Source organism: Pleuronectes platessa, chromosome 11 (genome assembly GCF_947347685.1).
Source record: "Pleuronectes platessa chromosome 11, fPlePla1.1, whole genome shotgun sequence".
Lineage (NCBI taxonomy): Eukaryota > Metazoa > Chordata > Actinopteri > Pleuronectiformes > Pleuronectidae > Pleuronectes > Pleuronectes platessa.
In genome coordinates this window covers 17,645,988-17,671,364 of record NC_070636.1, presented here as the reverse complement: position 1 = coordinate 17,671,364, position 25,377 = coordinate 17,645,988, and the positions used below count along the sequence as shown (strand labels likewise).

Here is a 25,377-nt window from a genome sequence, read left to right as displayed (position 1 = left end):
CATCTGGCGTCTGAAGAGTGTCTCAAGAGAAATCTCATTTGAGACGCACTTTATTATCAACATTTTATTTTTACAAGAGGCCCAATAGTTGGGTGGATCATTGAATTTCACACAGCTGAGAGCACAAGACTTCAATTTGATTCAATTTTAACAGTAATAACTTGTTTTAGAGATGAATAAGAAGAGTTTATTTTATAAGTGTGACGCACAATCGTCTATTTTTGTTGCAGAGAGGAAAACGCAAAAGATACCTCACAAAAACATCTTGTCTTTCAGTTATGATTTCTATAATCTCATTAGGGTGGAAATCACCTAAGAATGGAAATCACCTAAGCTCTTTCCATTCAAAAATACACAGAACTTCAGGTTTCTCCTCTTTCTCAGTGTTTGCAATAGCTAATAAAAAAAAAAAATTAGACCCAAATAAATGAGCATAACGGATTAAAGTCAATCGTTCTTTGTCAGCTGGCTTGTTGTCTTTCCTATTTCCTGTCAGACACCAGTAATGAGTGAGAAGCGATGGAGCAAGAAGAGAAAAGATTCAGGTTACACTTCAATAAAAGTGGATCGTAAAAATCCACCTAAACTGCTCAATGTCTTTGCATTTTACGTTTTTCTTGTGAGCAGATACATCTGTATTTCAGGGATCAGAGCAGTAGTGAACAATGTTCTTTACTCTGAAGTAAAGCTATTGTTAATGTCAGCTTGTTGGGCCCCAACAGGACAAAACAATCGACTGTTACTTTTATTGCTTCTGCTTGCAAAAAAACGACATGTGGTGGCTCTTATCAGATGTGAGATCTACAGTGAACCAACCACAGGAAATGACCCCAAAACTCAGTTGCTTCTGGGTACAGACAGATCAATTTCGCAATCTTTAAATCTGCTTCATTCCCCACGAAGACGACTTTTACATTATACAGAAATGTTTATCACTACTTTTATTACATTACATTTCATTTAGATGACGCTTTATCCAAAGCGACTTACAATAACTGCATTCAACCACGAGGGTACAAACCCAGAGCAACAAGTTGCTTCACAAAAGCCTGACTATAAAGTGCTACATGCAATATAATTGCAACATTTCTCTTTTTCCCTTTTCTTTTATTATTTTTCTATCCAAGGTTTGACAGATTTACTACTTAATGAGCTGTTTTCCTTAAATTTTACAAAATGATCTACTTTGTTGAACTGGAGGAAATGGAGCCAACACTTCCCAGGAGAGTACTGGAGATATTTGCTAATTACCCAGAAATACATTTTATTTAAAATTGTCTGAGGATAAAAATGATTTCCATTAAAGAGCTTAAAAAACTTGTACTGTTTGTTAAAATTTCTCTCGGGAGAGGATCATCCAACAAGGCCAACTGTGGCTCAGCTACTGTTTTCTTATAATTACATTTTATAATCAGATCAGGCATATGAGAAGTATATCAAAAGTCAAAGCATATATTTTCAGACACACTGTTTATTCAGACGATGATTGACGACATAAAAACTGTCAAAACTTAAGTGAAATATGAGAAGCTATAACTTTTAATCCAGAAAAAAAAGAGCAGATTGAGTCAACAGCATACATATAGCAACATAATACACAAAGAGGCTGTCACCATGGTAACATCAGTCATACATCAGTCGCCCCACTCATATGTTTTAAATATATTTAAAGAAATAAAACCAGTTGTCCAATGTTTAGTTAAACACAATACGTAATACAAGACATATAGATAACAATGTCATCAGCATAGATTTGGACTTTAACATTTGGATTTTCTTAAATCTATGAACCTGTTCATGAAAGGGGAGCAAACCAAATGCAGGTTTATTCTGAGAATTGAATTTTGATGCTCCTGAAGCAGTGAAAAAAAAACAATATGTTAAATGTGTAGAGGCACTGGTTTTATTTGCTGTTGTTTTGTGTACTGTGACAGGATTTTTACCACTACTTTCAGCAGATATCCTCTCTAAGGTTAAAACGTAATCGTAATATGATGGTTTGTAAAATGTTGTTAAAATTCCGTGACGTTGAATATGTGTGTTTCACAGCAGACATTTTGCACAGTGTTTTGCTGGTTCTGCTGAATAAGATGAAGCCAGTTTTAATGTCTTTAGTGACCCATTTGCTCTTCATATGATTACAGTCACTAAGCAGATTTTCAAGTCAATGTATTTATTTTTCTGCATATATATTAAAATGCCAGTACATTATGAAAATATAAAATATGTATAGAATATAGAATAATTGTTATAATAATACTATCTCATATTATTTTAAAAAATAAAATTTAAATTCATTAATGGCAACTGTACAGTTTAATAGTTTTTATGCGATAGCTCTAGAGTAGGTTCATCGAGTGTGAACAAAATATTCTGCAGATGCAATTTCCATTGGCTTGCCTTGAAAATAATTCTGATTTAATTTACAGAGCGGTAGCATGGAGTTTGAAAGACATGGGTATTTGCCCAGCTGCACCAAACTGCGAGTATCTTACAAAATAAAGGCTCCAGCCTTTTCTTGGCTCGAAAGAGTTCACCAAAGTTGAACTCCACTCGAGGTCAAGCTGCGATTTGCTTCTTTCACGGTAAGATGCTTTGTTTGCCCCCTCGCTCGCACTGATTGGAAAGGAGTGGTAAGTCAGGAGGTCTCAGCCCCTGTATCTTTGATCCTTACTTTTTTTTACTTTGTTTTTTTTAACATTTATGTTCAATAACTAATTACTGTAGTACTCATTTAAGTATTATATTAACTAACATTTGAACTTTTAGGAGTTTTCTTTTTTTCACAGTTCAAACGTGAAATGGCGAGAGGACTCCTGCTGGTGGCTTCAATCCTGCACTGCCAGGTGAGTTAGCGGGCAGCAGTCTCACTTTTAATCATACTCAAATATCCTGAATGATACTTTTTTTCATCAAATGTAGTACAGAAGCTTTTATGTCTGTTAACAGTCGGCTTCATACAGTTACAGCCCAGTAACAACCTGGACGAGAGGCTCCAGTAGCATCAGCAATGCTTATTAACTCTAGGCCGCAGTATCATGCACTGAACGATGACATGTTGTTAGAGGCCTCTGAAGACTTGAGACCCGAGATGCAAATATCGGAGGTTCCGTGTGACGAGCGAGCAGAGTAGATGTACTTTTTGCTGAAGCACCAGAGATCCACCACTATTTGCTTGAAGTGGCTCCTGAACTTCACCCCGATGAAGGCGTAGAGGATGGGATTCAGACAGCAGTGGAGGTAGGCTACGACCCTGGAGACGTCCAGAACTCTGAGTTTAATCTTTTCCACCTCACAACGTCTCTCCTTAAACAGAGACAGGATGTGTGTGAGCAGGGTCACGTTGTAGGGAAGGTGGCAGACGATGAAAACCACCACGACAGCAAAAACCACACGCACAGCCTTGTGCTTCTGGCTGTTCTGTGCTCTCAGCAAGGTGCATATGATGCTGGAGTAGCAGAACACCATCACCACCAGAGGCAGCAGGAAGCCGACGGCCATTTGTAGGCTGGGAACCAGCACCTTCATCAGCTTCGCTGTCTCGTGGCTGCTGAAAGACAGCTCACACATCACGGTGACGTTGTCATCCCCCAGGTTCAGCTCTTCATAGCGCTGGGTGTAGAGGAGCGTGGGCAGCGTCAGGGCCACAGCAAACACCCAAACACCAGAGCAGATGAGGCGGCCGTAGATCAGAGTGTGTGAGCGCGCGCCGAAGGATCTTCTGGCCTGAACTATTGCGATGTAACGATCACCACTGATGCAGGCGAGCAGGAGCATGCCACTGTAGAGGTTGATGCTGTAAGCCGAGTTCAGTATCTTGCAGGCCACAGAGCCCATTGGCCAGCTGTGCTGCTCGTTGTAGATGATAAATGGCAGGGCCACCACAAAGATCAGGTCCGCCGCAGCCACGTTGTAGAGGTAGACGTCCGTCATGGTCTTGGCTCTCTTGTAGAACATGTAGGTGACGATCACCAGGACGTTGCCGATCAGGCCGAAGGCGCAGACGATGGCGTGGATGTATGATTGGGTGATGACCTCCGTGGGGCTCGGGTCAAAGCTGCAGAAGTCGTCATACTCAGCTGTACTGTAGTCATAGTCTGATGTCGTCGACGCCATGTTTTTAATCTGGAGGAGAAAAGACAAAACATTTGCAATAAACAGCAACGCCATCGAAAATATTATTAGTTTATTTGACAGCTTTATTCTGGTTAATATACACATTAGATTATTATTTCAAAATAATGTTTTTTGACAAGTTACAAAATAAAGTAATAATACCCAGTATTACAGTACATTTGTGTCAATGTAACTCGTATGTTTTCGCATTTTACCTTGTTACAGTAACTGGGTGAAACGTTTATTAATTATTAAGACAATTAAAAATAAATAAAATATTTGATATGTTCTTGTAAATTACACATTAGGATGCCACTTCAAAACCTATATAGTTGCTACCTTTATATAACTATATAAGTACATAACTTAATGTTTAACAGTGCTGTAACTTTCTGTATCAATGTGTTTTTGTAATTCTTCTTATATAATTTTTTCCCCCTATTTTTATTTTCAACTATTATTATTCTATTCTCTTTACCTGTATTTATTCTGAACTAGTGCTGCTATAATAACTGATTTTACCCCATGGGGATCAATAAAGGATTAACTTATTTTATCTTATGAATTCTAAAGTGATTTATTCCAAATTTATTTGTTAATGGTAAATTAAGAAAATTCATGGTCAATAAGTAATGTGTTCATTCTTTAACAGTGGGTGACCCTCATTACTATTGAAACAATACCCCGGTGGTAATTTGGTGGCACAGCGATTGATAAACAATAATAATCTAGTGCATCATTTTGAGAGTTTAGTGCAAACCTTCTGTTTTCAAAAGAAAAAAATGTTTTCTAGTTCAGATCTTGCTCCGGGTGAAAATGACCCACTTTCAGATCCCTTCGCCTTCGAGAGGATGCGAGCAGAGGTCGGCTGCTGGCGGCTGCACTCTGTGATCTGTCTGATCTCGGCAGCTGATTAGTGATCAGTGAAGATCTGCGATGTTTGACATTAAGATCACTGTCTCATTCTTGCAAATAACAGCATGTGAGAAACTTTTACTTCTTCGCAAGCAGGATTTGATCTTTTGCTGATTATATCTCTTGCTTCAGCATTTTCACTTCTCACAAATCACTATTCCAAGATCAGACCTAGTACAGTGCAGTTGCACTCGTTGATAAGGAATATATGCTGTGTCGGTTGGAATCTGTATTTAACGGTGACTGTCCAAATTAAAATTGCTCAGCCACTTTCAAACTTAACAATAATAATAATGATAGTAATAAACGCAATTAAACTTTAATTACATAGCACCTTTTATACATACATGCAACTCAAAGTTGTTTACATTGAAAAAGGAACATTATGAACATTTAATTTATAATAGATTTTTTAATAAATTATGGATCCAAGTAAGACACTACATTGAATAGCTAAATTGATAGTAGAAAAAATATTCATTACATTGACAAAAAACGTGCCTAAATAAATACGACCTCAATTAACATTTAAAAATGTGGACAGAGCTTTCATTTCAAATTTGACTTTGCAGAATCCGGTTGTAGCTGAAGAAACTTTAAGAACAAGTGTCCGAGGACCTAAGGACTCTCGGTGGTTGACAAGTACTTAAAAGGTCCTTGATGTAAGAAGGTGCTTCATCATTAGTAGCTTTGTATATTAGTAAAAGGATGGTAACATCAATTCTAATAGAAATGGGGAACGAGTGTGGAGCAGACGATGAGGAGCCGTGCCCAAGTCCTGTTCTTTGTGAAAAGGCTGTTAATAGAGTTGTGAACTCACCGAGGTTTTCCTTGTAACTTTTTTGCAGGCTAGCGAAAGTTTGCAAGACACTGCACCAATGAAACCAAGAAAATGATACCAAGACTTTTCACTTCTGAGTTTTTCTGATTCCCAAATCTTCGCACAAAGTATCTGTTGTATTTTGCCCCAATCAGAATTACCTTTGTACATCTCAAGCTCAAAAAGTGATCATTATATGTTCACGTTTTAATTATCGCTCTTACTATATGTATCATAAAGATACTGTAAAGGAATCAAAATACATCGTGCGATTAGAATATCGCATATAGTTAAACAAGAACATACATACCTTGTAAAATGATGACTTTCAATCACTTAATTTCTTTATCTTCTGGATAGGAAGTGTCAAAATAAAGCAAAAGTCCCCTCCAGCTGCCAGAGCTGCAGTTGTGTCAGAGCTGCGTGTGAAGTAAAGACCTTAGTGCAGGAGCTTTATCTCACAGAAGTAAATGATGAAATTAACAGAAGAGCACGATAAAGAACAAAAAACATTCTCAGAGGCTGTACGAGGACAGTACATCAATGAGCTTCTTGCTTTGATCTCACATTCAGCTTTGTCTTCTACCCACAGATGTACACACATTGTCCTTATCTGATGGTTCCACTGGGAAAATAACAGTTTGCAGATGCACCCCCGCCCACAAGACATGTTTTGTTCGTTTGATTTACAGCAAAATTGCACAATTAGTCTTCCGGGCACCAGTCACCTCCACTTCAAAGGTTATTTTTCAACTGGGAGGATTCTTTTTTTTGTGATCACCTCAGCGATTTCACATGTCAATAATATTTCTGCCAATTTGAAACTGATGCCATTTCTGACATTTTAAATATCATACATAAAAGTGCTATCGGTTGTAATGTGGCAAAATAAAGTGAAAGACATGGGAGACAGTGGTGGATATGGGATTTTTCTAAATCAGGGGCCATAGAGGGGGCAACGATTTAGACAATTATACGTCCAACCTCTATGCACAATTCCATATTCAGTACATTTCACATTAAGTTACTCCTTGTTTACTCTTAGCTCTATTGCTTTGAAAAAAGCCACACCTTATTGAATGTATAGAGCAAATTATTCCTTGTTCAGGCATATTGTGTTCTTCCTGAAAGATTAGAAATTCTAAACAGGTTGTCATATTTATAGAGGCGACTAATTTATACAAGCACTTCCTTCAATAGCTTTGCTGTCTCATCCTTAATGAAATACAACTGACACATCACAGTGACGCTCTAGTATGGGAGAGCGAGGTAATGTGGGACATTTTTTACATTTGCTCCCCTCTAGGCGAGCTAAAATGATATATCAGTAAAATTTACACATTTCCCATTAATCTTCTCTGTCCAATTGGCAGGGACAGGTATATTGTTTTTCTCTGCGTAATCAAATGCCAGTTCAAGGCTCTTAACTGGAGCAAGGCCATGGAGCTGGTCAGCTTGTTGTTTCAAGTGTTTGGCTCCTCATCCATCTCATCTGTGAATATTCTCTTTACCTCAGCTACTGCACCCCAGGCTACTGATTTGACTTTCCCTTTCTCTTTTTTCTTTATGAATCTTTTTAGGGCTGTCTTATCAATATTTCTATCCCTTCCAGCTTTTCTTAAGGTCTTCTTTCCTTGCATGACCTCAGCGGCTGCACTCTCCATCTCTGCGAGGGGTGTTTGGCCCCAGGTTGTCTTCCTGGTGTAGTTTCTTGGCATGATGGCTTTTCTACAATGTTTATGACATTAAAAATAAAACATATTTAATGTAATATAACACTACAATATGTTTAAGACTAAACTTAACTTGTGCTTCATGGTGGGGTAAAGTGAAACACTGTCTCACTTTACCCCACAGCATTTGTCCCACTTTACCCCACAGCCACCGTTTTAGAAAAACAACATCTCTTAGCAATTCAGGCTAATCTTCAGCTAGCAACAATCACATGGTTTTATATGTTGGAAGTTCACCAACATGTATGATATACGTTTTTCTACCTGATTCAATTTGTTTTGACACAACAGTTGATTAAGTTCAAAGCAAGAAAATTTACTTTTACATGCAAAAAACATATTTTTGTGAAAAAACATACTTTCCACAGCACCAGCACCAACTTCTCCTTCATGGCAAGGGGGGAATGGGAGGGGCTTGAAAACATAATGGTCACATGACCACAAATGTGTTCCGTTGCCTAGATACAGGGGGTATCTAACATTACCCGATGTCCCACATTACCCCGCTCTCCCCTATAAACTATGACCTGACGTCTTGCAGATTGGCAACTAATTAAAATAATAATGAAGAAATATAAGCATGACAACAGCAATGTAGCATTTGGTTAAAGCATGGTAAAGCTCGGAAACATGAATAAAGCCTGCTAGTGTGTTGAAACATTTAAAATTATTACTAAGCCTCTGTCTTTAGTATAGGTGGTAAATTCGCATTTTTAAAGATTCAGTTTGACAGACGTAGTCGGTGGTTTCATGCCCAGTGCCTCCAGATGGACACAGACCAGCTAACTGAAGTTGCTGTCTGTGTAAAAAATAATTCCACAATCAGTACATGCTATTTAAATATATGACACTGTTTTCTTTAACTGTGTATGAAAGGGTGAACTAAAACACATATTTTGTCTTTCATAATATTACCAGCTGCAAAAGCAACACTGGTATTGTTTTTACTTTGTGAGTCTGTGTGCACAGCTGGTGCCAAATCAAAAAATATTACAAAATACAACACTACTAATTGAACAGAGCATAATTTAACGTAATCAAAGAATATGAGGGGACAAAACTACATCTAAGTAATCTAACTGGGACCCGAAGTTAGCAGTAACCTCTTCATTGTAATATTTTATCGAAAAACACATTTTATGTGTAGTGTAAAGGGGTACCCCGATCTAACCTCAGCATTATCCCTATAAAGCAGAGGTCTTTAACAGGGGGTCCGCGACCCCTAGGGGGTCCGCGGAGGTACTGCAGGGGGGTCGTGAAATGTTTGGTTGATTAGACAATTTTGTATAATTTTTTATTTATTTTCTAACCAATAGAAATTTTTCCACAAATTTAAATGTCTTTAAATACACATTAACATGCATCCAACATATTGAGAGGCTGATTTGACCCTCTGCCTGACAACCTCCATCCGTCCAAGGTTAGATAAGTTGTGTGCTTCCCATCAAGGTCCGACATCTCACTGATGTGGTAGTATGGGTGGCATCCACAGATGGCTTGAGGATTCACTGTCTCTTCTACATGTGTTTAAAATAAAAACATGAATCTGTGAATTACTTTAATAGCTCAGTGTTGTATGCAAGATGTATGTTTATAAATGGCAGTGGCATGGCCACCCTGTACCGTGCACATGTTTAAATTAAAAACATGAATATATGCACCTGTGTTATATTTGAATAGCTTAGTATTGAATGCGCAATGAAAGGGTAGCTATGTTTATATATCGCACTAGGCCCAGTTTAATATAAAAAACAATTTTATACAATATATATAGTAGTGGGTCCCTGCTCCATCTCTCCACCAGTTTGGGGGTCCTTGGCCTGAAAAACGTTGAAGACCCCTGCTATAAAGGATAAGATTATAAACAAAAAGCTAGACACAATTAACAAACACAAAGAGAGTCTTTCACGACACGATCAAAAGAAATGGAAAATATCGCTGTTGGACAGTTACAGATTCCAAGAAAGGGGACTAGTCATAGGAGTGGGAACAGAAGCATATCAGTCTCTCTCTGAACTTATTGAGAAAAGTGTTTTTACAGTACTTTGAAATATCCAAGAATGAACTGATTTGATTGTACACATGTTGGACTTTACTTTGAAAAATCTCCAAATCTAAACAGTAAAAATGTTTAATATTCAGTATGTAGGTAGTCAGAGAGGTCCTGAACCCAGGCATATCAGTCTCTCTCTGAAATTATTGAGCAAAGTGTTTAAGGTACTTTGAAGTATCCTGAAATGATCTATTCCACAGTGAAAACGTTGGACTTTACTTTGAAAAGTCTCTTAATCTATACAGTAAATATGTTTGCTATTCAGAATGTAGCTAGTCAGAGAGGTCCTGAACCCAGGCATATCAGTCTCTCTCTGAAATTATTGAGGAAAGTGTTTTTACAGTACTTTGAATTACAGCTACTTGAAGCTAAAAATGTGTGACTTTTATTTAGTAAAATCTCTAAATTGATACAATCAAAATGTTATTCATAAAAATGCTTCTGGTGGATTTAATCCAATCAATTTCATTTTCAATTATGCATTTTGTAAAGGTTCTATTTCAACAGTTTATTTTGAAAAAACACTTTGCATGCGTTTACCATAAATGGCAGTATATCCGCGCAGTAGAATTTATGTGTCGGCTGATTTGACCACAGAGACGCGAGTGCAGTGAAAACTACCCAAACTTAAGACGAAAAGAAAATAACTTGCTCTGCCAGAGTATCTCTTTGGATCATTTTGTCGGTCCAAAGCCCGGATAAAGGAGGAGGGTTGGACCTAGAGCTAGAAGTTCCACCCCACATAACACCCTTTTGATTAAATTTGATATTCTAACATTTAACAATACAGGACAAAATTGATTTATGCATGTGGGTCTAGATACAGCATTAAAGTCATGAAGTAATTTTGAGAAGTGATGGCCTATTTCAATGGAAAGATTAAAAAAAAAAGAATAAATAGAAGAATACGGAAGCGTATTGCAGTAACTTTTATTTTTTATTATTTTGGGCATTTATCTCGGAATTTACGAGATAATTATCTCAGAAAAACAGGGAAAAAAAATTGTGAAGTGAATGTAATACGCTTCTGTAGAAGAAAGCTTATTTTAAGTGACCATTACATTATGCAAATTAGGCGATGACGTCATTCAGCGACTTTTAGGACAGCCAATAGCTACTTTCCTTACTGAGGAGTTGGCAACACTGCGCGAGTGTCGGCTGGCTTGACCGTAGTCAGGTACGATTCATGACGGACGTGTTAGAGAACAGTGTCAGAGAACTGGGGACTTTAACAGAAGAGTTTGGATTTTATTGTTTAATACAAAGTACCGACGCGGTAGATACACAGCAGCCGGTTCAGATTATAACGTAATCTGAACAGGAAGTGGTGTTCGGTTGTTTACAAACTCCCGAGTCTGAGGTGATGCAACATGGCAGCAGCTGCTGTCAATAGGTGTTTGCTCTCAGCGCTCAGGCCTAACACACGGTGTCGAAGCAGAGGACTTCAGTCTGTGGCCGGGGGGACAGTGAGCCCGGCTTCTTCTGGTCCGCCATGTGGCCGTAGGGGAGCAGACGGAGACACGAGGCTGGACAGGAGAGCCCCTTGCTGGGAGAGGAGGAGCAGCAGATCCGCTCTTCTGCTCGGGTCGGTGTCTGTGGCTCTGGGACTCTGCGGTCTAGTGGACAGACAGGAGGAGGAGACAAACAGAGGAGGGTCAGTGTCCAGACGGTTTGTGGATCACATCCTGCCATCAGCTCACTGTGCGTCCCCCTTCAAACCTGACAGCCCCCGGTACCAATACAACTTTATCGCCGATGTGGTGGAGAAGTCCACTCCAGCTGTGGTGTACATTGAAATCGTTGGCAGGTGAGTTGTCTGAGAAGCACTGTGCTATATTTTGCAGTTATTTTCTGAACACGGCTCAATGAGATAGGTTGCTTGTTTTCTCTTTCATAACCTTAGATTACATGCTTTTTAAATGCTGTTTGTGGTCATGTGATTAACTGTGTCTTTGTATGTGCGCCACTAAATCACATAAGATATTATAGGAAGCCATTAGCCGGGTCATTCTTCAGCGGAGTTGTCCGGCTGATGGTGGCAGGTTAGCCCTAACGGCATGTGTGTACGGTCACATACGGTTCTAACGAACTTTCATAACCGCGCTAGCGTCCTAGCCACCAAGCTAACTGCGGTGGTAACTGTGCAAAAACATGCTGTCACGACTTTAATTCAACGTCTGTCATGACACTGTTTCTCAAACACCGTCAGGTTAGAAGCAAACACTTGGTAGTAGTTAGTATCCGGAGTCCCTGCTGACTGTGTGTGAAAGCTGGGGGGGAAGCTAGCTGCTTCCGTGTAGCTTCAAGCTGTTGAATTAGCAACGCAGTTCAGAAACAAGACCGGGAAACCGCTGCGCTATGAAACTTTGTCACTTTATTGTATTGAGTTGCCATCGTACACTGTGTGTGAAAAGCCGCGAGCAGGTAAATAATGAACGTGGACTTCTTCTGAGAACTCATGAGGTAGGCTTCTCTAAGCTCGTCTTCAATAGCGCCACCTATTGTTCTGGCGCCCGATTGTTTTCAGCAACGGAGAACTATAAATCAAAAAGGGTCCGTCCGTCCGTAACGGACTCGGAGAAGCATACATTGGCCTCTAGTGAAGCTTACTCTTTTTTCTCTACGTTTGGAGGCAAATGCCAAAATAATGTTTTCCTCTCTGTGTAGATTCATTTAAATGATGCAGTATTGTTCCAGTCTGAATCAGATTAACTGTATTTTCCATTCTTCAGACACCCGTTTTCAGGAAGAGAAGTCCCAGTGTCAAATGGCTCTGGTTTCATTATCAGCAGTGATGGTCTCATTGTCACCAATGCCCATGTTGTGGCTAACAAGAGGGGCGTCCGTGTGAAGCTCACCAATGGAGAGACGTTCAACGCCACCGTGCAGGACGTGGATCCGGTGGCAGACATCGCCACCATCAAAATCAATGCAAACGTAGGCTACAAACCATCTACTCAATGGACTATATGTTTAGTTTTTATTTTACTGGGACCTCATTAGCTTCCATTACTAGTGGCCTGTAAGAGCCCCTCATAATAACACTGAATTTGAGAGCAGAAGTAAACTAGACTGGCGCTTAGTAGAGTGCAGACCTCTGAGTTTCTAGTTCTTATAGTAAACATGTGAAAGAATTATGTTGTCTCTGATAATCTTTTTTATTTATTGGTCATAAAACCTAGTAAAGAAATTGAAAGAAAAGATATCCTGCATCTTCCACATAATCAACATCCAAACCAATCCTTAAACCGAGGTTGGTGGAAATCGGTGAAGTAGTTGTCGTTTAATGCTGCTGACAAATAGACCAGCCGACAAACAGACCCAGGTGACAACCTAACCTTGTTGGTAGAGGTAACAAAATCAAGTTAAATGTTAAACAGTTGATAATAAATACTCAGAGGGTGAGTATTAAGACATTCTGAGTTCTTTCCAGATTTACTTCACTATTTTATTTGTCAGGAACTCTGCATATTAATAACATTTCTTAAAATATGCCAGAGTTTGCCACAGAGGCTACTTTTCCTCTGAAGTCCCATGCAAAAGTGCATAAAAAGTATATGACTTTGTTCTGTTGCTTTTTCGTCACTCTAGTTTTCCTTATTTGAATAACATACCTGTGACTGATTTTAAAAGAACTGAAACAAAAATGTGTCAAAGCTCATGAATTGTCGTCCCTTTGTCTCACCAGTAAAAACTTGAATAAAGTCATCATCTTTATTCAGAGGTCATTTTGTCTCCGTTCATTATTGGCACTAATGAAACCTAAGAACTGAAGTCAACATCTGTATTTTTGGAGCAGGACAGTCAAATGATTGATTGGATCATGTAAGTGAAGACGTTCTGTTAAACTCCGCTCTCCTCTTCCTTGTCTTGCAGAATCCTTTACCCACGCTCCCCCTTGGCAAATCATCTGACGTTCGGCAGGGAGAGTTTGTGGTCGCCATGGGAAGCCCGTTTGCGTTACGGAATACGATCACGTCGGGAATCATCAGCTCAGTGCAGAGAGGCAGTAAAGAGCTGGGTCTGTCCAACTCGAACATGGACTACATACAGACAGATGCATCCATTGATGTGAGTATAAGGGATGTAGATGAACCTGTATTCATCTAGTGACGGTGTGTATTCCCTTTCGGTTTATGTATGACCTATTTTAAGAGGCTGGGATATTTCCAAACGTGATGAGTGCAAAAGTAAATCAGGAAAAACTGAGCCCGCCTAGTGGATTTACTGTGACTTATTCTCATATCATGCTCCCTTCAATGTCACATTAAGACTGATTTCTTTTGCAGTTTGGAAATTCTGGAGGTCCCCTGATTAATCTGGTGAGTCACTGTTTTCATATCCTGTTTGAAAGAGTTAATCACCACATTCAGACATCAGCAAACCTGTTCTGACGACTGCAGTGTTTAATATTTGTGTAGACAGAGATTTTAACTGTTTAACTTTCTGTAATTACAGCTATTAATGTGTTTATTACAAACCGTTGACTCTGGTTCGATTGTGAAGATCACCTTATTTCAATGTGTTCCTTTTCCCTTTATAAGGATGGGGAAGTCATCGGTATAAACACCATGAAGGTCACCGCAGGGATCTCCTTTGCTATTCCATCTGATCACCTCAGAGGTTTCCTTGATAAAGCAGCGAAAAGAAAGAGTAAGAACAGACGCAGGAATCAACAGCTGCACACCACAGCCTCTTCTTTCTGTCCTCCATGTTTATTGTAGCCTCCAGCTGTTCTCTCTTGTTAAGGATTTATTTTTCCACATCATATTTATGTCCATCTTCCACAAGGTTCCAGGTCTGGTGACTCAGACACGAAGCGGCGATACATCGGTGTGATGATGCTGACACTGACCCCGAGGTAAATGCCTCATGCTCAGAATTGTCCCTGCAGTAAAAGTGTTGTTACATCAGCGTTATGTCTGTAATCATGTGTTTCTGTTTCTTTTTTACCTTAGCATTATTACTGAGTTGAAGTTAAGAGACCCATCCTTCCCTAACGTGACACATGGCATCCTGATTCACAGAGTCATCATGGGCTCTCCGGCCAACAGGTAGGCAGACCAAGCTTCCGTGTGTGTGGAGGAGTGGTGCTTCTTGTTTTAGAAGCGGAAATGCATCTTAGGGGTTTTGGTGTATTGAAGTGAATTTAATGCAGCATTAATAACTAGAATGCCAATCAGTAAAGCAAATACCTCTGCCAAAGCCCAACATTCCCCCTGAATTAATTCAAATTGCACTAACTCATAGATATCAGTCCCCAAAAAGTACCAGTTTTTACAAAAAAATCATATCCTTGAAATATTCCCTGTGAAAGTGACCAACAAACTTGGATCTACACTAAAATTGACTGTTCTTCACTGACCCATACCCCACCCTTTCTACAAGTTTGTTGGTAATCCGTTTTTGGGTTATTGTGCTTACAAATAAACCAATCGATACAAATGCACAGGGGTGATATCAGCCTCCTTGGTGGATATAAAACATAACAGCTAAGGATAAGTATTAGAATCACCTTTTGAATTTGTTGACAGATGTAAGAAGGTGCAAAAATATGATTAATGTGATTTATCCAAGATGCAAGTTTTGGAAGCTAAAGCCCATATTTGTTTCAGAGCGGGCATGCTACCTGGAGATGTGGTGGTGGAGATTAACAGAGTGAAGGTGAACACGTCGGAGGAGATCTACCAGGCCGTACGCAGCAGCGACAAAATCACCATGATGGTGCAGAGAGGAGACGAACGGCTTCAACTGCAAATTACTCCCGAGTACACAGAGTGACACTCGTTACCGCTGGTTGGCCAGATTATCGGATTGTTACGTAAATATTTACGAGAAGAAAACTGATGGCAACTGTGACCGGCACGTAAAATATATTTGACGGTGCCCTAGACTTGTTCAAATGTTGTTACTGCAAATGGAAAATACTACTGTTCAACTGCAGTATCACTTAAATTATTTCATGTTTTCTCTACATGGCCGTTTACCAAATAATTATAATTATATATATATATATATGTTCATTTGTCAAACACCGACAGCTTGAGTGAACCTGCCAGTATCTTAAGATGCATTAACAGTCCAGTATTCAGTCTCATGTTTTTCTGGGCACGTTGAGCAAAGCGTATTTTCTACCTCTACAAAGTTTTACTTCTTACTTGGCAGAGTGAGGGCGCCTGTGGCTCAGGAGGTCGAGTTGATCGTCACATAACCCTGAAGGTTGATGATCTGATCCCAAGCTCCTCTAGTCCACATGCTGAAGGGCAAGATACTGAACCTTTTATCACCATGTGTGATAGAAAAGCAATGAGCGGTTATAAAGACTAGACCAATGCTGCACTTAGTAAGAAAACCAGTCAGTGTCATTTGTAACTTGAGTTTCTATGTCAAAAACACTGTTTGTATAGTAAGGTAATGAGACCTGAAACAATGTACTTTATTAAAGCCATTTAATGTTTGACAGCAACAAGAAGCATGAGAGACGATAGTATGTCATGGAGCAATGGTCTTAAACTGACTACCATTAACTGAGCAAAAGTTAAATGTATTAAAAAGACAAAAATTGATCATGAGAAGTAATAAATAGTGTGTTTCAGAGACTTTACCTCTTAGCGATGATGGTGGCGAGATGAGCAACAATTACAGGCTCAAGTGGTGCCGGGGAACTTGTGCTACTTCCTACTCCACTGAATGGGGAGCTGGGGTAGCTGTCGACTTGCTGTGTGACTTGGACTGGAGAACTCTTGAGGGATTTGACCTGTCCACTTGTCAGAGGCTCATCTAGGGTCAGACTGCGCAGCTGGTAGTCATCGTCCATGGGGATGTAGGGCGCTAACATCTCCAGATCCAAGTCTTCCATCGCCTTGAGAAAAAAGGAACATCAGATTCAGACTGAGACGTTTTCACTGTATTATACCAACGGTGAACTTAAATGCAGTAAAATCTACAGTGACTCCTAACATTATTACCTGTGTGTTGAAGGGAGTCTTGGGCTCTGTGTCAATGGCAAAAAGCTTCTCCACCAAGTCTAGTTTGAAGTCTGAGCTCATATCTGAGTCCATAGGGAAACAGAAGTCCATAGGACTGTCAGCCTGAAGAGAAGTCAAGGGTCATTAACGTCTCAGTGCATATTAATACATTTGCAAAACGTTTATAGTTTATAATGTAAAATGACTGCAGTTCACTGAGTCTGACCTCTGAGGAGCTGTGGCAGGTTATTGTAGTGGACGGAGCTGGAGGATAGCTCTCCGCTTTAGATTCCTCACTTTTGAATCCTCCTCTGGTGTTGAGAGGCTCGCTGGGTGGCAGGGGGGAGAGAGGCAGAGCCAGCTTCTCACTTGAGGAGGGAAGCATGACGTCGTTGTAGAGAGGGGCGTCCTTAAGCAGCTGCATCTCTGAATCTGTACCAGAGGACAGAAGGTGATTAGAATGGTTTCAGTTATATAAACTCTTGGTTTATGTTGCGGGGAGTTTAGCCACGGACCAGGGCAGCTAAAGTCCAGAGAGATGATTGTGTCTCCAGCAGCCGGGGCCAGCAGGGTGAGGGCCTCAGGCTTTTCCTTCAGCTGGTCGTACAGGCTCGCCAGTGGCCGAGCCTTGGACGCCTGGGTGAAGAGTTTGATCACATCCAGGTCTGGGCCTTTCTCTGCTGCCTCCTCCACTTCCACCTGCTCTTCCACCTCCACAAGGACAAAAAAAAAGAGGATTATATTTATATTATAAAATATTATTCATGGTATATTTTTTAAAGTTTGTCAACAAAAAAAACTTCCACACTGGAATTTGTTAAAAAAAACTTGTAAGATTCATACTCACAGTTATGGTGAGACTTGGTGAGATGGTCAGAGTCCATAGCGTGATAGTACTCGTACACAGAACGATTCAAAAGGTCCTCTGGATCATAACCCATGAGCTCAGTGATCCTGGAGGAGCAAAGAAGATTAATTATTTCACTGACTCGCTACATAAATGTAGAGATCACTTCCTGTAGTATCTATACTGAACACTAGGTGGCTCTATAAGACTGCAGAGGAAAATTGCTCATAATTGAAAAGTTCAACAGGAGTGGATGAATAAACTGATTGTAATAAGCTTCTTAAACATATAGAATTCCCTGCTATGAACACACTCACCTCTCATCACAATACGTGAACTTCATATCCATCGTGTGGCGGCTGAGAAAGGTCTTGGTGTCCAGGGGGACCTCGATGTTGGAGGGGTGGGGGACGGGGTCACAGATCAAAACCAGGTAGGGGACAGGTGGCTCCTTGAGTCCGTTAGAGGTCTCTTCAGTTTTGGTGTCATACACACGAACATGACCTGAGCAGTGGAGAACCTGGGGAGAGATGCCGGCAGTGGTTTAGAACAAATAAGTTAATTTACTTAAAGCAAATGAATAAAGCATACTTAATTAAAATATACTCCAAATGTGTGTATATGGATATGTTGATATTATTTATATCTATATACAGGTGTATGCATGTGTGCAAATCTGTGTCAAATATGGATTTATATGAAGATATGATAATCTAGTTATTATCCAATATGGCACTCTTTGTTGTGACATAATGATTAAGTTATGACAATTCCTGTTGTTTTTCTCTTTTACAATGAGAGGTTTTTCATTATTATTGTATTGATTGTATAGTTCTATCCATACGCTCTTTATGACAAAATAAAAATGTATACACAAAAAGATTTGACATGACCTAATATCCCAAAGGATATGCATGTTGTTTAAAAAAAGGTTAATATTACGGCTGATGCATTTCTGACTCACCTTCCATGCTGATAAACAGCAGGTTAAATTTAACTACCTGTGACAGCCCGAGGCATTTGTTGACATTTTCAGAGAGATAAATGATGTCTCCATCTTCAGACAGCACAATGAGGAAGCCATCCAGAGCCTTAAGGTCGCGGTTTAGCTGGATATCCAACTTTTCAATCCCCCTGATTAGAAAAAACTGATGCAGTATTCACTATTTATAAAAATGTTGTCATTATTGACCATTGAAATATTTACCTCAGCAGTTTCTGCTGGAGATGTTGATGTATGTTGGTGCACTGGCTCTGCAGTAATGTCATCAGGCTGTGGGGAAACTGGCCATGTTGTAATGTTGGCTCCTTTCAGGCTCCTGTAGGCGGAGTCAGACCAGTGATCAGCAGGGATTTGTCACACCTGGGGGTGACCACTACTTAAGAGGCCTGCAGACTGGGCTCTGGTCTCTTATTCACTGGGTCTACCATCACAAGGACATGTGGAGGTTCTCTTTGTTCTGCAGAGCTTCGTGCCATTCAGTGTTTCTCGTTGCACACATGAGACAAGGTGTAACAAGTGGGGGCTTGTCCGGGATCCAGATCCAGGTTTGTTTCTCACTCTTTTCTGTACTGAGAAAGTAATGGGTCTCTAGTAGGTTAAGTTTCCCCTGGAATAGTGTACTGGTCACCTGTGTTTTCAGGGTGTGTGATAACTTTAGATCGTGAATGTAGTACTTTGAGCTTACATTGGTACTAATTGCTTTCATTATCAGGCACTAATTAGAGGGATTTACCTTTGGAGTTACCTTTCCTGGGAGGAATAAGCAACAGTATCTCTCTTGGGGGGTCTGTTGGTTTGTTGTTTTTGTTTGTTATTTTTGTGCATAAACATGATTTGACTTTGTGTCTTGGGTACACGTCCATGTCCGTCTGGTGAGTAACAGCATAGCTGGGGCTTTACCTGGTCTTTGGTTTTGTGTTTAAAACACCTGTCATGAAATGCATGAAGACTAGGGTCTAGAGAAGGTAGTTAGCATTGGTTAGGCAGACAGTCAGGGGAGAGGTATTCCAAGGGTGATGAAATGTATATAAATAAAAAGAAATGCTGTAATGTTGGCTGACGGTGGGGAAACTGGTCCAGCTTTTTGTGGAGGGCTCAGTGCTTCATAGATCTGATACACATTTTGAGTGATTCTCAATTTATACAGAAGGAGAGTCTGATCGTGTAAGCGACGCTACGTCTATGGAAGCTATACGTCACTTTCAAAATAAAAGCATGAACAATTTTTTTTTGTTGCGAAAAACAGGATCTTTATGTCGGAGAGGGTCTTGGAAAGAGAGTGGCAGTGTGAGGGAGAAAATTGTAAACTAGTTATGATTGTCCTGATGACTGGACTTAGACAACTGTCTCACAAAACTAGTTTATTCACCTGAAGACCGCAGGAGGGTGCTGGTGGTTGTTCCTGAGTCTGCGGTGTTCCGATTTTTCCCCTGCACCAGTTGTTACTCCAGCAAATTTTGAGTTATTCTCAGAATTTTCATCATCACATCAAAGGAAACCCTGAAAAGAATAATTAGCATAGGAATTGATGGATTTCTTTACGAAGATATTAATAAATATTGAAATGGTAAAAGTATAACCTTTCATGTTGTTTGTAAGCATTTTTGATTGGTTCCTATCGGAAGGTCCATCCAAGCGAGTTGTGGTCTCCCTCTCTTGGGGAAGCTTAGCCGAGGCCTGAAGCTTGTTGATGGTATCCACAATAGTAATGGAAGCTCTTCTGGACTTAAATTGAAAGAACAAGTTAAATGTTTGGGTCATTTATATACATTGTTTTAATTTGTAAAGGACATGTACACAAACTTTTCCAAGTTACAAAACATTTTTTTTCAAGTGAATGCAATACGCTTCCGTATCTCTCATTTAAGTGCCGGGGCCGTGTGCGCTGAGCGCCACTATTGTCGCCGTATGGTAATTTCAATTAAATCTTTGCGTACCCTCGTCGTGCTGGCATTCTGTATGGTGGACGCACGTCCGCAAAGCACGACTTCTCCCAAACTGCTGGTAGGCTCACTGGCGACAGCTGACGCTCTACTCAGGGTCTTTATTGGCCACATCATGATGCCAGAGTGGCCTCAGCTGGGCCAGTGGAGGTACTTCCGGACAAAACACGGCATGTATCACTCTAAAGGACAATTTATGCTTCTCCGTTTTGACGGACACTGACAGATAGGACCGCCTTCTTTGCCGTGGAACCTCCTATCCGGGCTCCACGGAGAGCTCTTCGTGCAGCTCTGATTTTCTAACTACACGTCGGCATGGAGGAGAGCCTACGGATAGCCATTGAATAAAAACAACCCCAGGTTTCTCTTCAGCACTGTAGCCAGGCTGACAGAGTCACACCTCCACCGAACCCAGTATTCTTTGATCCCTAAATAGCAATATCTTTGACCTTTTTAATGATAAAATTCTAACTATTAGAAATAAAATCAACTATCTCCTGCCCTCAATTGGCACTAATCCCAACAACAGATCTCAGAAACGGCTGAGAATCCTTCCCATTACTTAGACAGCTTCTCTCTGATCACCCGTGATCAGTTTACCAAAATAATCTCAGGTTCTAAACCAACAACCTGTATCTTAGATCCCATTCCTACAAAATTACTTAAAGAAATTCTGCCCCTAATTGATAGTTCGTTACTTAAAACAAACAATCTTTTCATTATCAGGTTATGTACCACAGTCCAGTAATCAAACCCCTTCTCAAAAAACCCACCCTAGACCCTGAAGTTTTAGCCAATTACAGGCCAATATCTAATCTCCCCTTCATGTCTAAAATCGTAGAAAAAGTTGTAGCCAATCAGCGGTGTGAGTTTCTCCAGGAAAATAATATATATGAAAACTTTCAGTCGGGGTTTAGAGCCAATCACAGTACAGGGACAGCCTTGGCAAAAGTAACTAATGACCTTTTAATAGCCTCAGATCAGGGACTTGTGTCTGTCCTCGTTCTGTTAGATCTCAGTGCAGCATTCGACACAATTGACCATCAAATTTTATTACAAAGACTTAAACAGTTAATTAACATGACTGGAACCGCCCTTAACTGGTTTAAATCATACTTTTCTGATCGCTTCCAATTCGTGCAAATTAATGATGAATCATCTGTGCGCACCAAAGTTAACCATGGTGTTCCACAGGGCTCTGTGCTAGGCCCAATTTTCTCATTATATATGCTTCCACTAGGAAACATTATCAGGACACACTCTGTAAATTTCCACTGCTATGCGGATGACACCCAGTTATACTTGTCAATAAAACCTGAACAAAGTAATCAATTAACAAAACTTCAAGCATGTCTCAAGGACATAAAAACCTGGATGACCCGCAATTTTCTCTTATTAAACTCAGATAAAACAGGTTATAATACTTGGCCCTAAAGACCTTAGAGATACATTATCTCATGATATAGACGACATTGCCCTTGCTTCCAATGAAACAGTCAGGAACTTGGGAGTGATCTTCGATCCTGATTTATCCTTTAATAGTCACTTAAAACAAATTTCTACGACCGCCTTTTGTCCACTTGCGTAATATCTCAAAAATCAGACCTGTTCTTTTGCAGAAAGATGCAGAAAAACTAGTCCACGCCTTTGTTACATCGAGACTGGACTATTGTAATTCATTATTATCAGGCTCCAGTAGTAAGTCGTTAAAGACTCTACAGCTTTTCCAAAATGCCGCAGCACGTGTCCTGACGAGAACCAAGAAAAGAGAGCACATTTCTCCAGTATTGGCATCGCTACACTGGCTTCCAGTTAAATCTAGAATAGAACTTAAAATTCTCCTCCTCACCTTCAAGGCCCTTAATAATATAGCGCCTTTTTATCTTTAAGAGCTGTTAGTACTTGGGATGCACCGATCTATCAGCCGAACATCGGTAGCGGCCGATATTCGCCTCGTTTACTGATATCGGCTTATCGGTAATAAACTTGACTTTCACCGATATCATTGGCCGATGTTCATATTTGTGGTAAAACCGCTGGGCACGTGCCGCAGCTGGGGGAGCAGTCCCTCCGTCGCCCTCCTCTCCGCGCCGCCGGAGGCTCAGTGTGCGGCACCGGGAGGTCCTCATCCGGTGGCGCCTAACGGCGTCGCTGGTGCGGGGGCTTTCTTTCTCTTGGACCGCGGGGCGGTGTCCATCGCCGGCGTGGAAGGCGGGCCGTTGGAGGGGACCGGGTACGGCGGTCCGCGGCGGCCACTCTGGACGCGTGTCGGGCCCTTCTCGCGGATCACCTCAGCTACGGCGACCGCTGGGGGAACCCTCCGGCTGGCGCCTAGCAGCTGACTGAGAACTGGTGCGGACCAGGGGAATCCGACTGTTTAATTAAAACAAGCATCGCGAAGGGCCACGGTGGGTGTCTACGCGATGTGATTTCTGCCCGACACTAAAAACAGGTAAAACTGAGGAGGTCTTGTTAAGTTATCTTGACTCACGCAGTGTAACTTGGCGTAAAAATTATGAGCGTAGAGTCTGTTTAAGTACTTTATTCTCATGTGCACCGGCTCTATTCATCCGTCTCATGCACAGGTAACAAGGGAATTGACAACATACGTCATACACACAGAAGCCGTAACACCTCTAATAAACGGGCAATACTGCTACCGTAAAAGAATGAGAAGAGCGTTCTCTATAATGATACTTTAACAGGGCTGTTTTAGACAGGGTAAAAAGGTGCTGTTTTAAATTATCCTTGTGGTATTTTGACCAAAATATGTTACAGTCATTTCATTAAGATCCCAAGGAAACATTTCAACTTGTGGGAAAATGGTCATTATATGTCTCTGTTAAATAAAGTTTAGTTAAATCAAAGATTGTTTCATAAATCTGATTCAATTTGTGTCATTAAAAGATAAGAGTGAAGGGCTGAACATTTTTTAAATAGTGCTTTTTAAATAATGATTTAATTATTTTTCTGGCACAAAAGGGTGAATGAATAACAACAAAAAGAAAATAAACAAATATCGGTATCGGCTATCGGCCAGATTGTTATTTTAAATATCGGTATCTGCCAAGAATTTCCATATCGGTGCATCCCTAGTTAGTACCTTATCAATCCACTAGAGCACTCCGCTCCCAAAATTTCAGGCCTACTTGTCGTCTCTAAAAGTAGACTAGGAGCCAGAGCTTTTAGCCATCAAGCCCCTCTGCTGTGGAATAATCTACCACTTTCAGTTCGGGAGGCAGACACCATCTGTTCGTTTAAGAAAAGGCTCAAAACCTTCTTTTTTGATAAAGCTTATAGTTAGAGCTAATTAGTGCGGCACAACGTAACTTGTTCTATTTTCTAAAATAGGAAGCGTTAAGTCTAAAAAGGCATAGAGGTATTGATGGCTGATCTACTGAGTGGGCCACATGGTTTTCATCGTGATATCATACAAACCAGTAGCAGTCAGATTTACCTTGAGCCTCAGTTTAGCCTCAAGTTCGGCCTGTACCATTGATTACAAGGCAACAACCCCTGATGACTCAAAGGGAATTTATGACACATGACACACAGAACTTCTCCTTCCTCTTCTCCATCCCTATCCCCCTTCCCCGGATTCCCTTTGCTTTATCACCCGCAAATCCAGGGCCTCTGTGGCCTTACCATGGATTGCGGTTTGTGGATCCAGTGTGGCGGATTCTGTGTCGTGTGGGCTGATCTTGGTGGCGGACCTTGTGTCGCGTTGGCATTGGGTATGGGCGGTGGACCAGGACCGCGGCGGTGGGTCCTGGTGGGCGGCGGTGGACTTTGACTGAGGACTGGAGTGGCGTCTGGTCTGGATGGTGGATCGTGGTCCTGCTGGTTGCTGACCAGCAGCCCTTCACTATTGTGGAGGACAAAGGGTTCAGGAAGCTTGTTCAAGCTTTCAACCCTCCCTATGTTCTCCCCAGTAGGCAGGTGTGTATGTGAGCACATGAAGCATGTTTCCCCATTTCCTCATATTTGCCATTCCTACAGTCTTTTCTTTTCTTTAGGCTTTGAAAGCCATGGTTGAAGAGAGGTACAAGGAGTCCATGGAGAACGCCAAAGCCATTGTGTTTAAGGCTTCGGCAGTTGCATTGACTTCAGACATGTGGACCTCACTCAACACAGATGCCTACTTAGCTGTAACATGCCATTTCATAGGTGAAACCGCCTCATTGTGTTGTGTAAGGGGTGCTTCATTTCCCTGCGGCACATACTGCTGCAAATTTGGCAACAGTCAAGTCAGCACTGATGTCACAGTGGGGTGTGACAAACAAAATTACTTGTTTTTTGACTGATGGTGCAGCAAATATGGGTGCTTGTGCCAGAGCTTAATTTGCGTCACACAATTTGTGTGGCGCATACATTAAATTTGCTCATTAAAAAGGCTCTTCACCAAAACTATAATTGCAATATTCTAAATGACCCTGTTTTGTGTAAGTTGCTGCTTCAGTGACACTTGAATGACTCACTTTGTTTGTTTTATAGGAGAAGCTGACACAGGTGCAGGAGCCAATGGGCCGGCCAGTACTGAAGCTCATTCAAGAGGTGGATACACATTGGAACGGCACGTATCATGCTCCAGCGTGTTTATGACCTCAGGGAACCTGTAGGAGCAGCTTTGGCCGGCCTACACACTGATGATCCCCCACTGTCATCAGAACAGTATGCCATTATTACAGCATGTCTGAAAGTGCTGGCCCCATTTCATGCTGCCACGGTTGAGCTGTCAGAGGAGTGTGTCTGGATCAAAAGTCATTCCACTTTTATCCATGTTACACCACTCACTGGAGGAGGAGGAAATGGGAATTGTCCAGACTCCAGAGAGCACAGAAATGGCTGAGAGTCTGAGGAAACAGTTAAAGGAGAAGCTGCGAACTCTACAGTATCTAATCTCCCCTTCATGTCTAAAATCTTAGAAAAAGCTGTAGCCAATCAGCTGTGAGTTTCTCCAGGAAAATAATATATATGAA

General features: G+C 40.9%; 3 protein-coding genes across 3 annotated transcripts; 1 reads left to right on the top strand and 2 right to left on the bottom strand.

Moving 5' to 3' along the window:
- Nucleotides 1-1,462: 1,462 nt before the first annotated feature.
- ccr6b (chemokine (C-C motif) receptor 6b) lies at nucleotides 1,463-6,461 on the bottom strand. The gene is made up of 2 exons (XM_053434548.1): nucleotides 6,162-6,461; nucleotides 1,463-4,125 (listed from the first exon to the last, which is right to left on the bottom strand). The coding sequence occupies exon 2, from the start codon at nucleotides 4,114-4,116 to the stop codon at nucleotides 3,037-3,039; it is 1,080 nt and encodes a 359-aa protein (XP_053290523.1). The 5' UTR covers nucleotides 4,117-4,125; nucleotides 6,162-6,461; the 3' UTR covers nucleotides 1,463-3,036.
- Nucleotides 6,462-10,756: 4,295 nt separating this feature from the next.
- On the top strand, nucleotides 10,757-16,236 carry LOC128451500 (serine protease HTRA2, mitochondrial). The gene is made up of 8 exons (XM_053435363.1): nucleotides 10,757-11,444; nucleotides 12,370-12,574; nucleotides 13,514-13,708; nucleotides 13,927-13,959; nucleotides 14,182-14,290; nucleotides 14,429-14,498; nucleotides 14,596-14,691; nucleotides 15,253-16,236. Exons 1-8 carry the CDS (start codon nucleotides 11,008-11,010, stop codon nucleotides 15,416-15,418), a joined length of 1,311 nt encoding a protein of 436 aa, XP_053291338.1. The 5' UTR covers nucleotides 10,757-11,007; the 3' UTR covers nucleotides 15,419-16,236.
- On the bottom strand, nucleotides 16,229-18,721 carry LOC128450354 (hypoxia-inducible factor 1-alpha-like). Its single transcript, XM_053433765.1, has 8 exons — nucleotides 18,660-18,721; nucleotides 18,395-18,586; nucleotides 17,770-17,997; nucleotides 17,414-17,559; nucleotides 17,121-17,324; nucleotides 16,832-17,037; nucleotides 16,606-16,728; nucleotides 16,229-16,499 (listed from the first exon to the last, which is right to left on the bottom strand). Exons 1-8 carry the CDS (start codon nucleotides 18,719-18,721, stop codon nucleotides 16,239-16,241), a joined length of 1,422 nt encoding a protein of 473 aa, XP_053289740.1. The 3' UTR covers nucleotides 16,229-16,238.
- Between the last annotated feature and the right edge of the window lie 6,656 nt (nucleotides 18,722-25,377).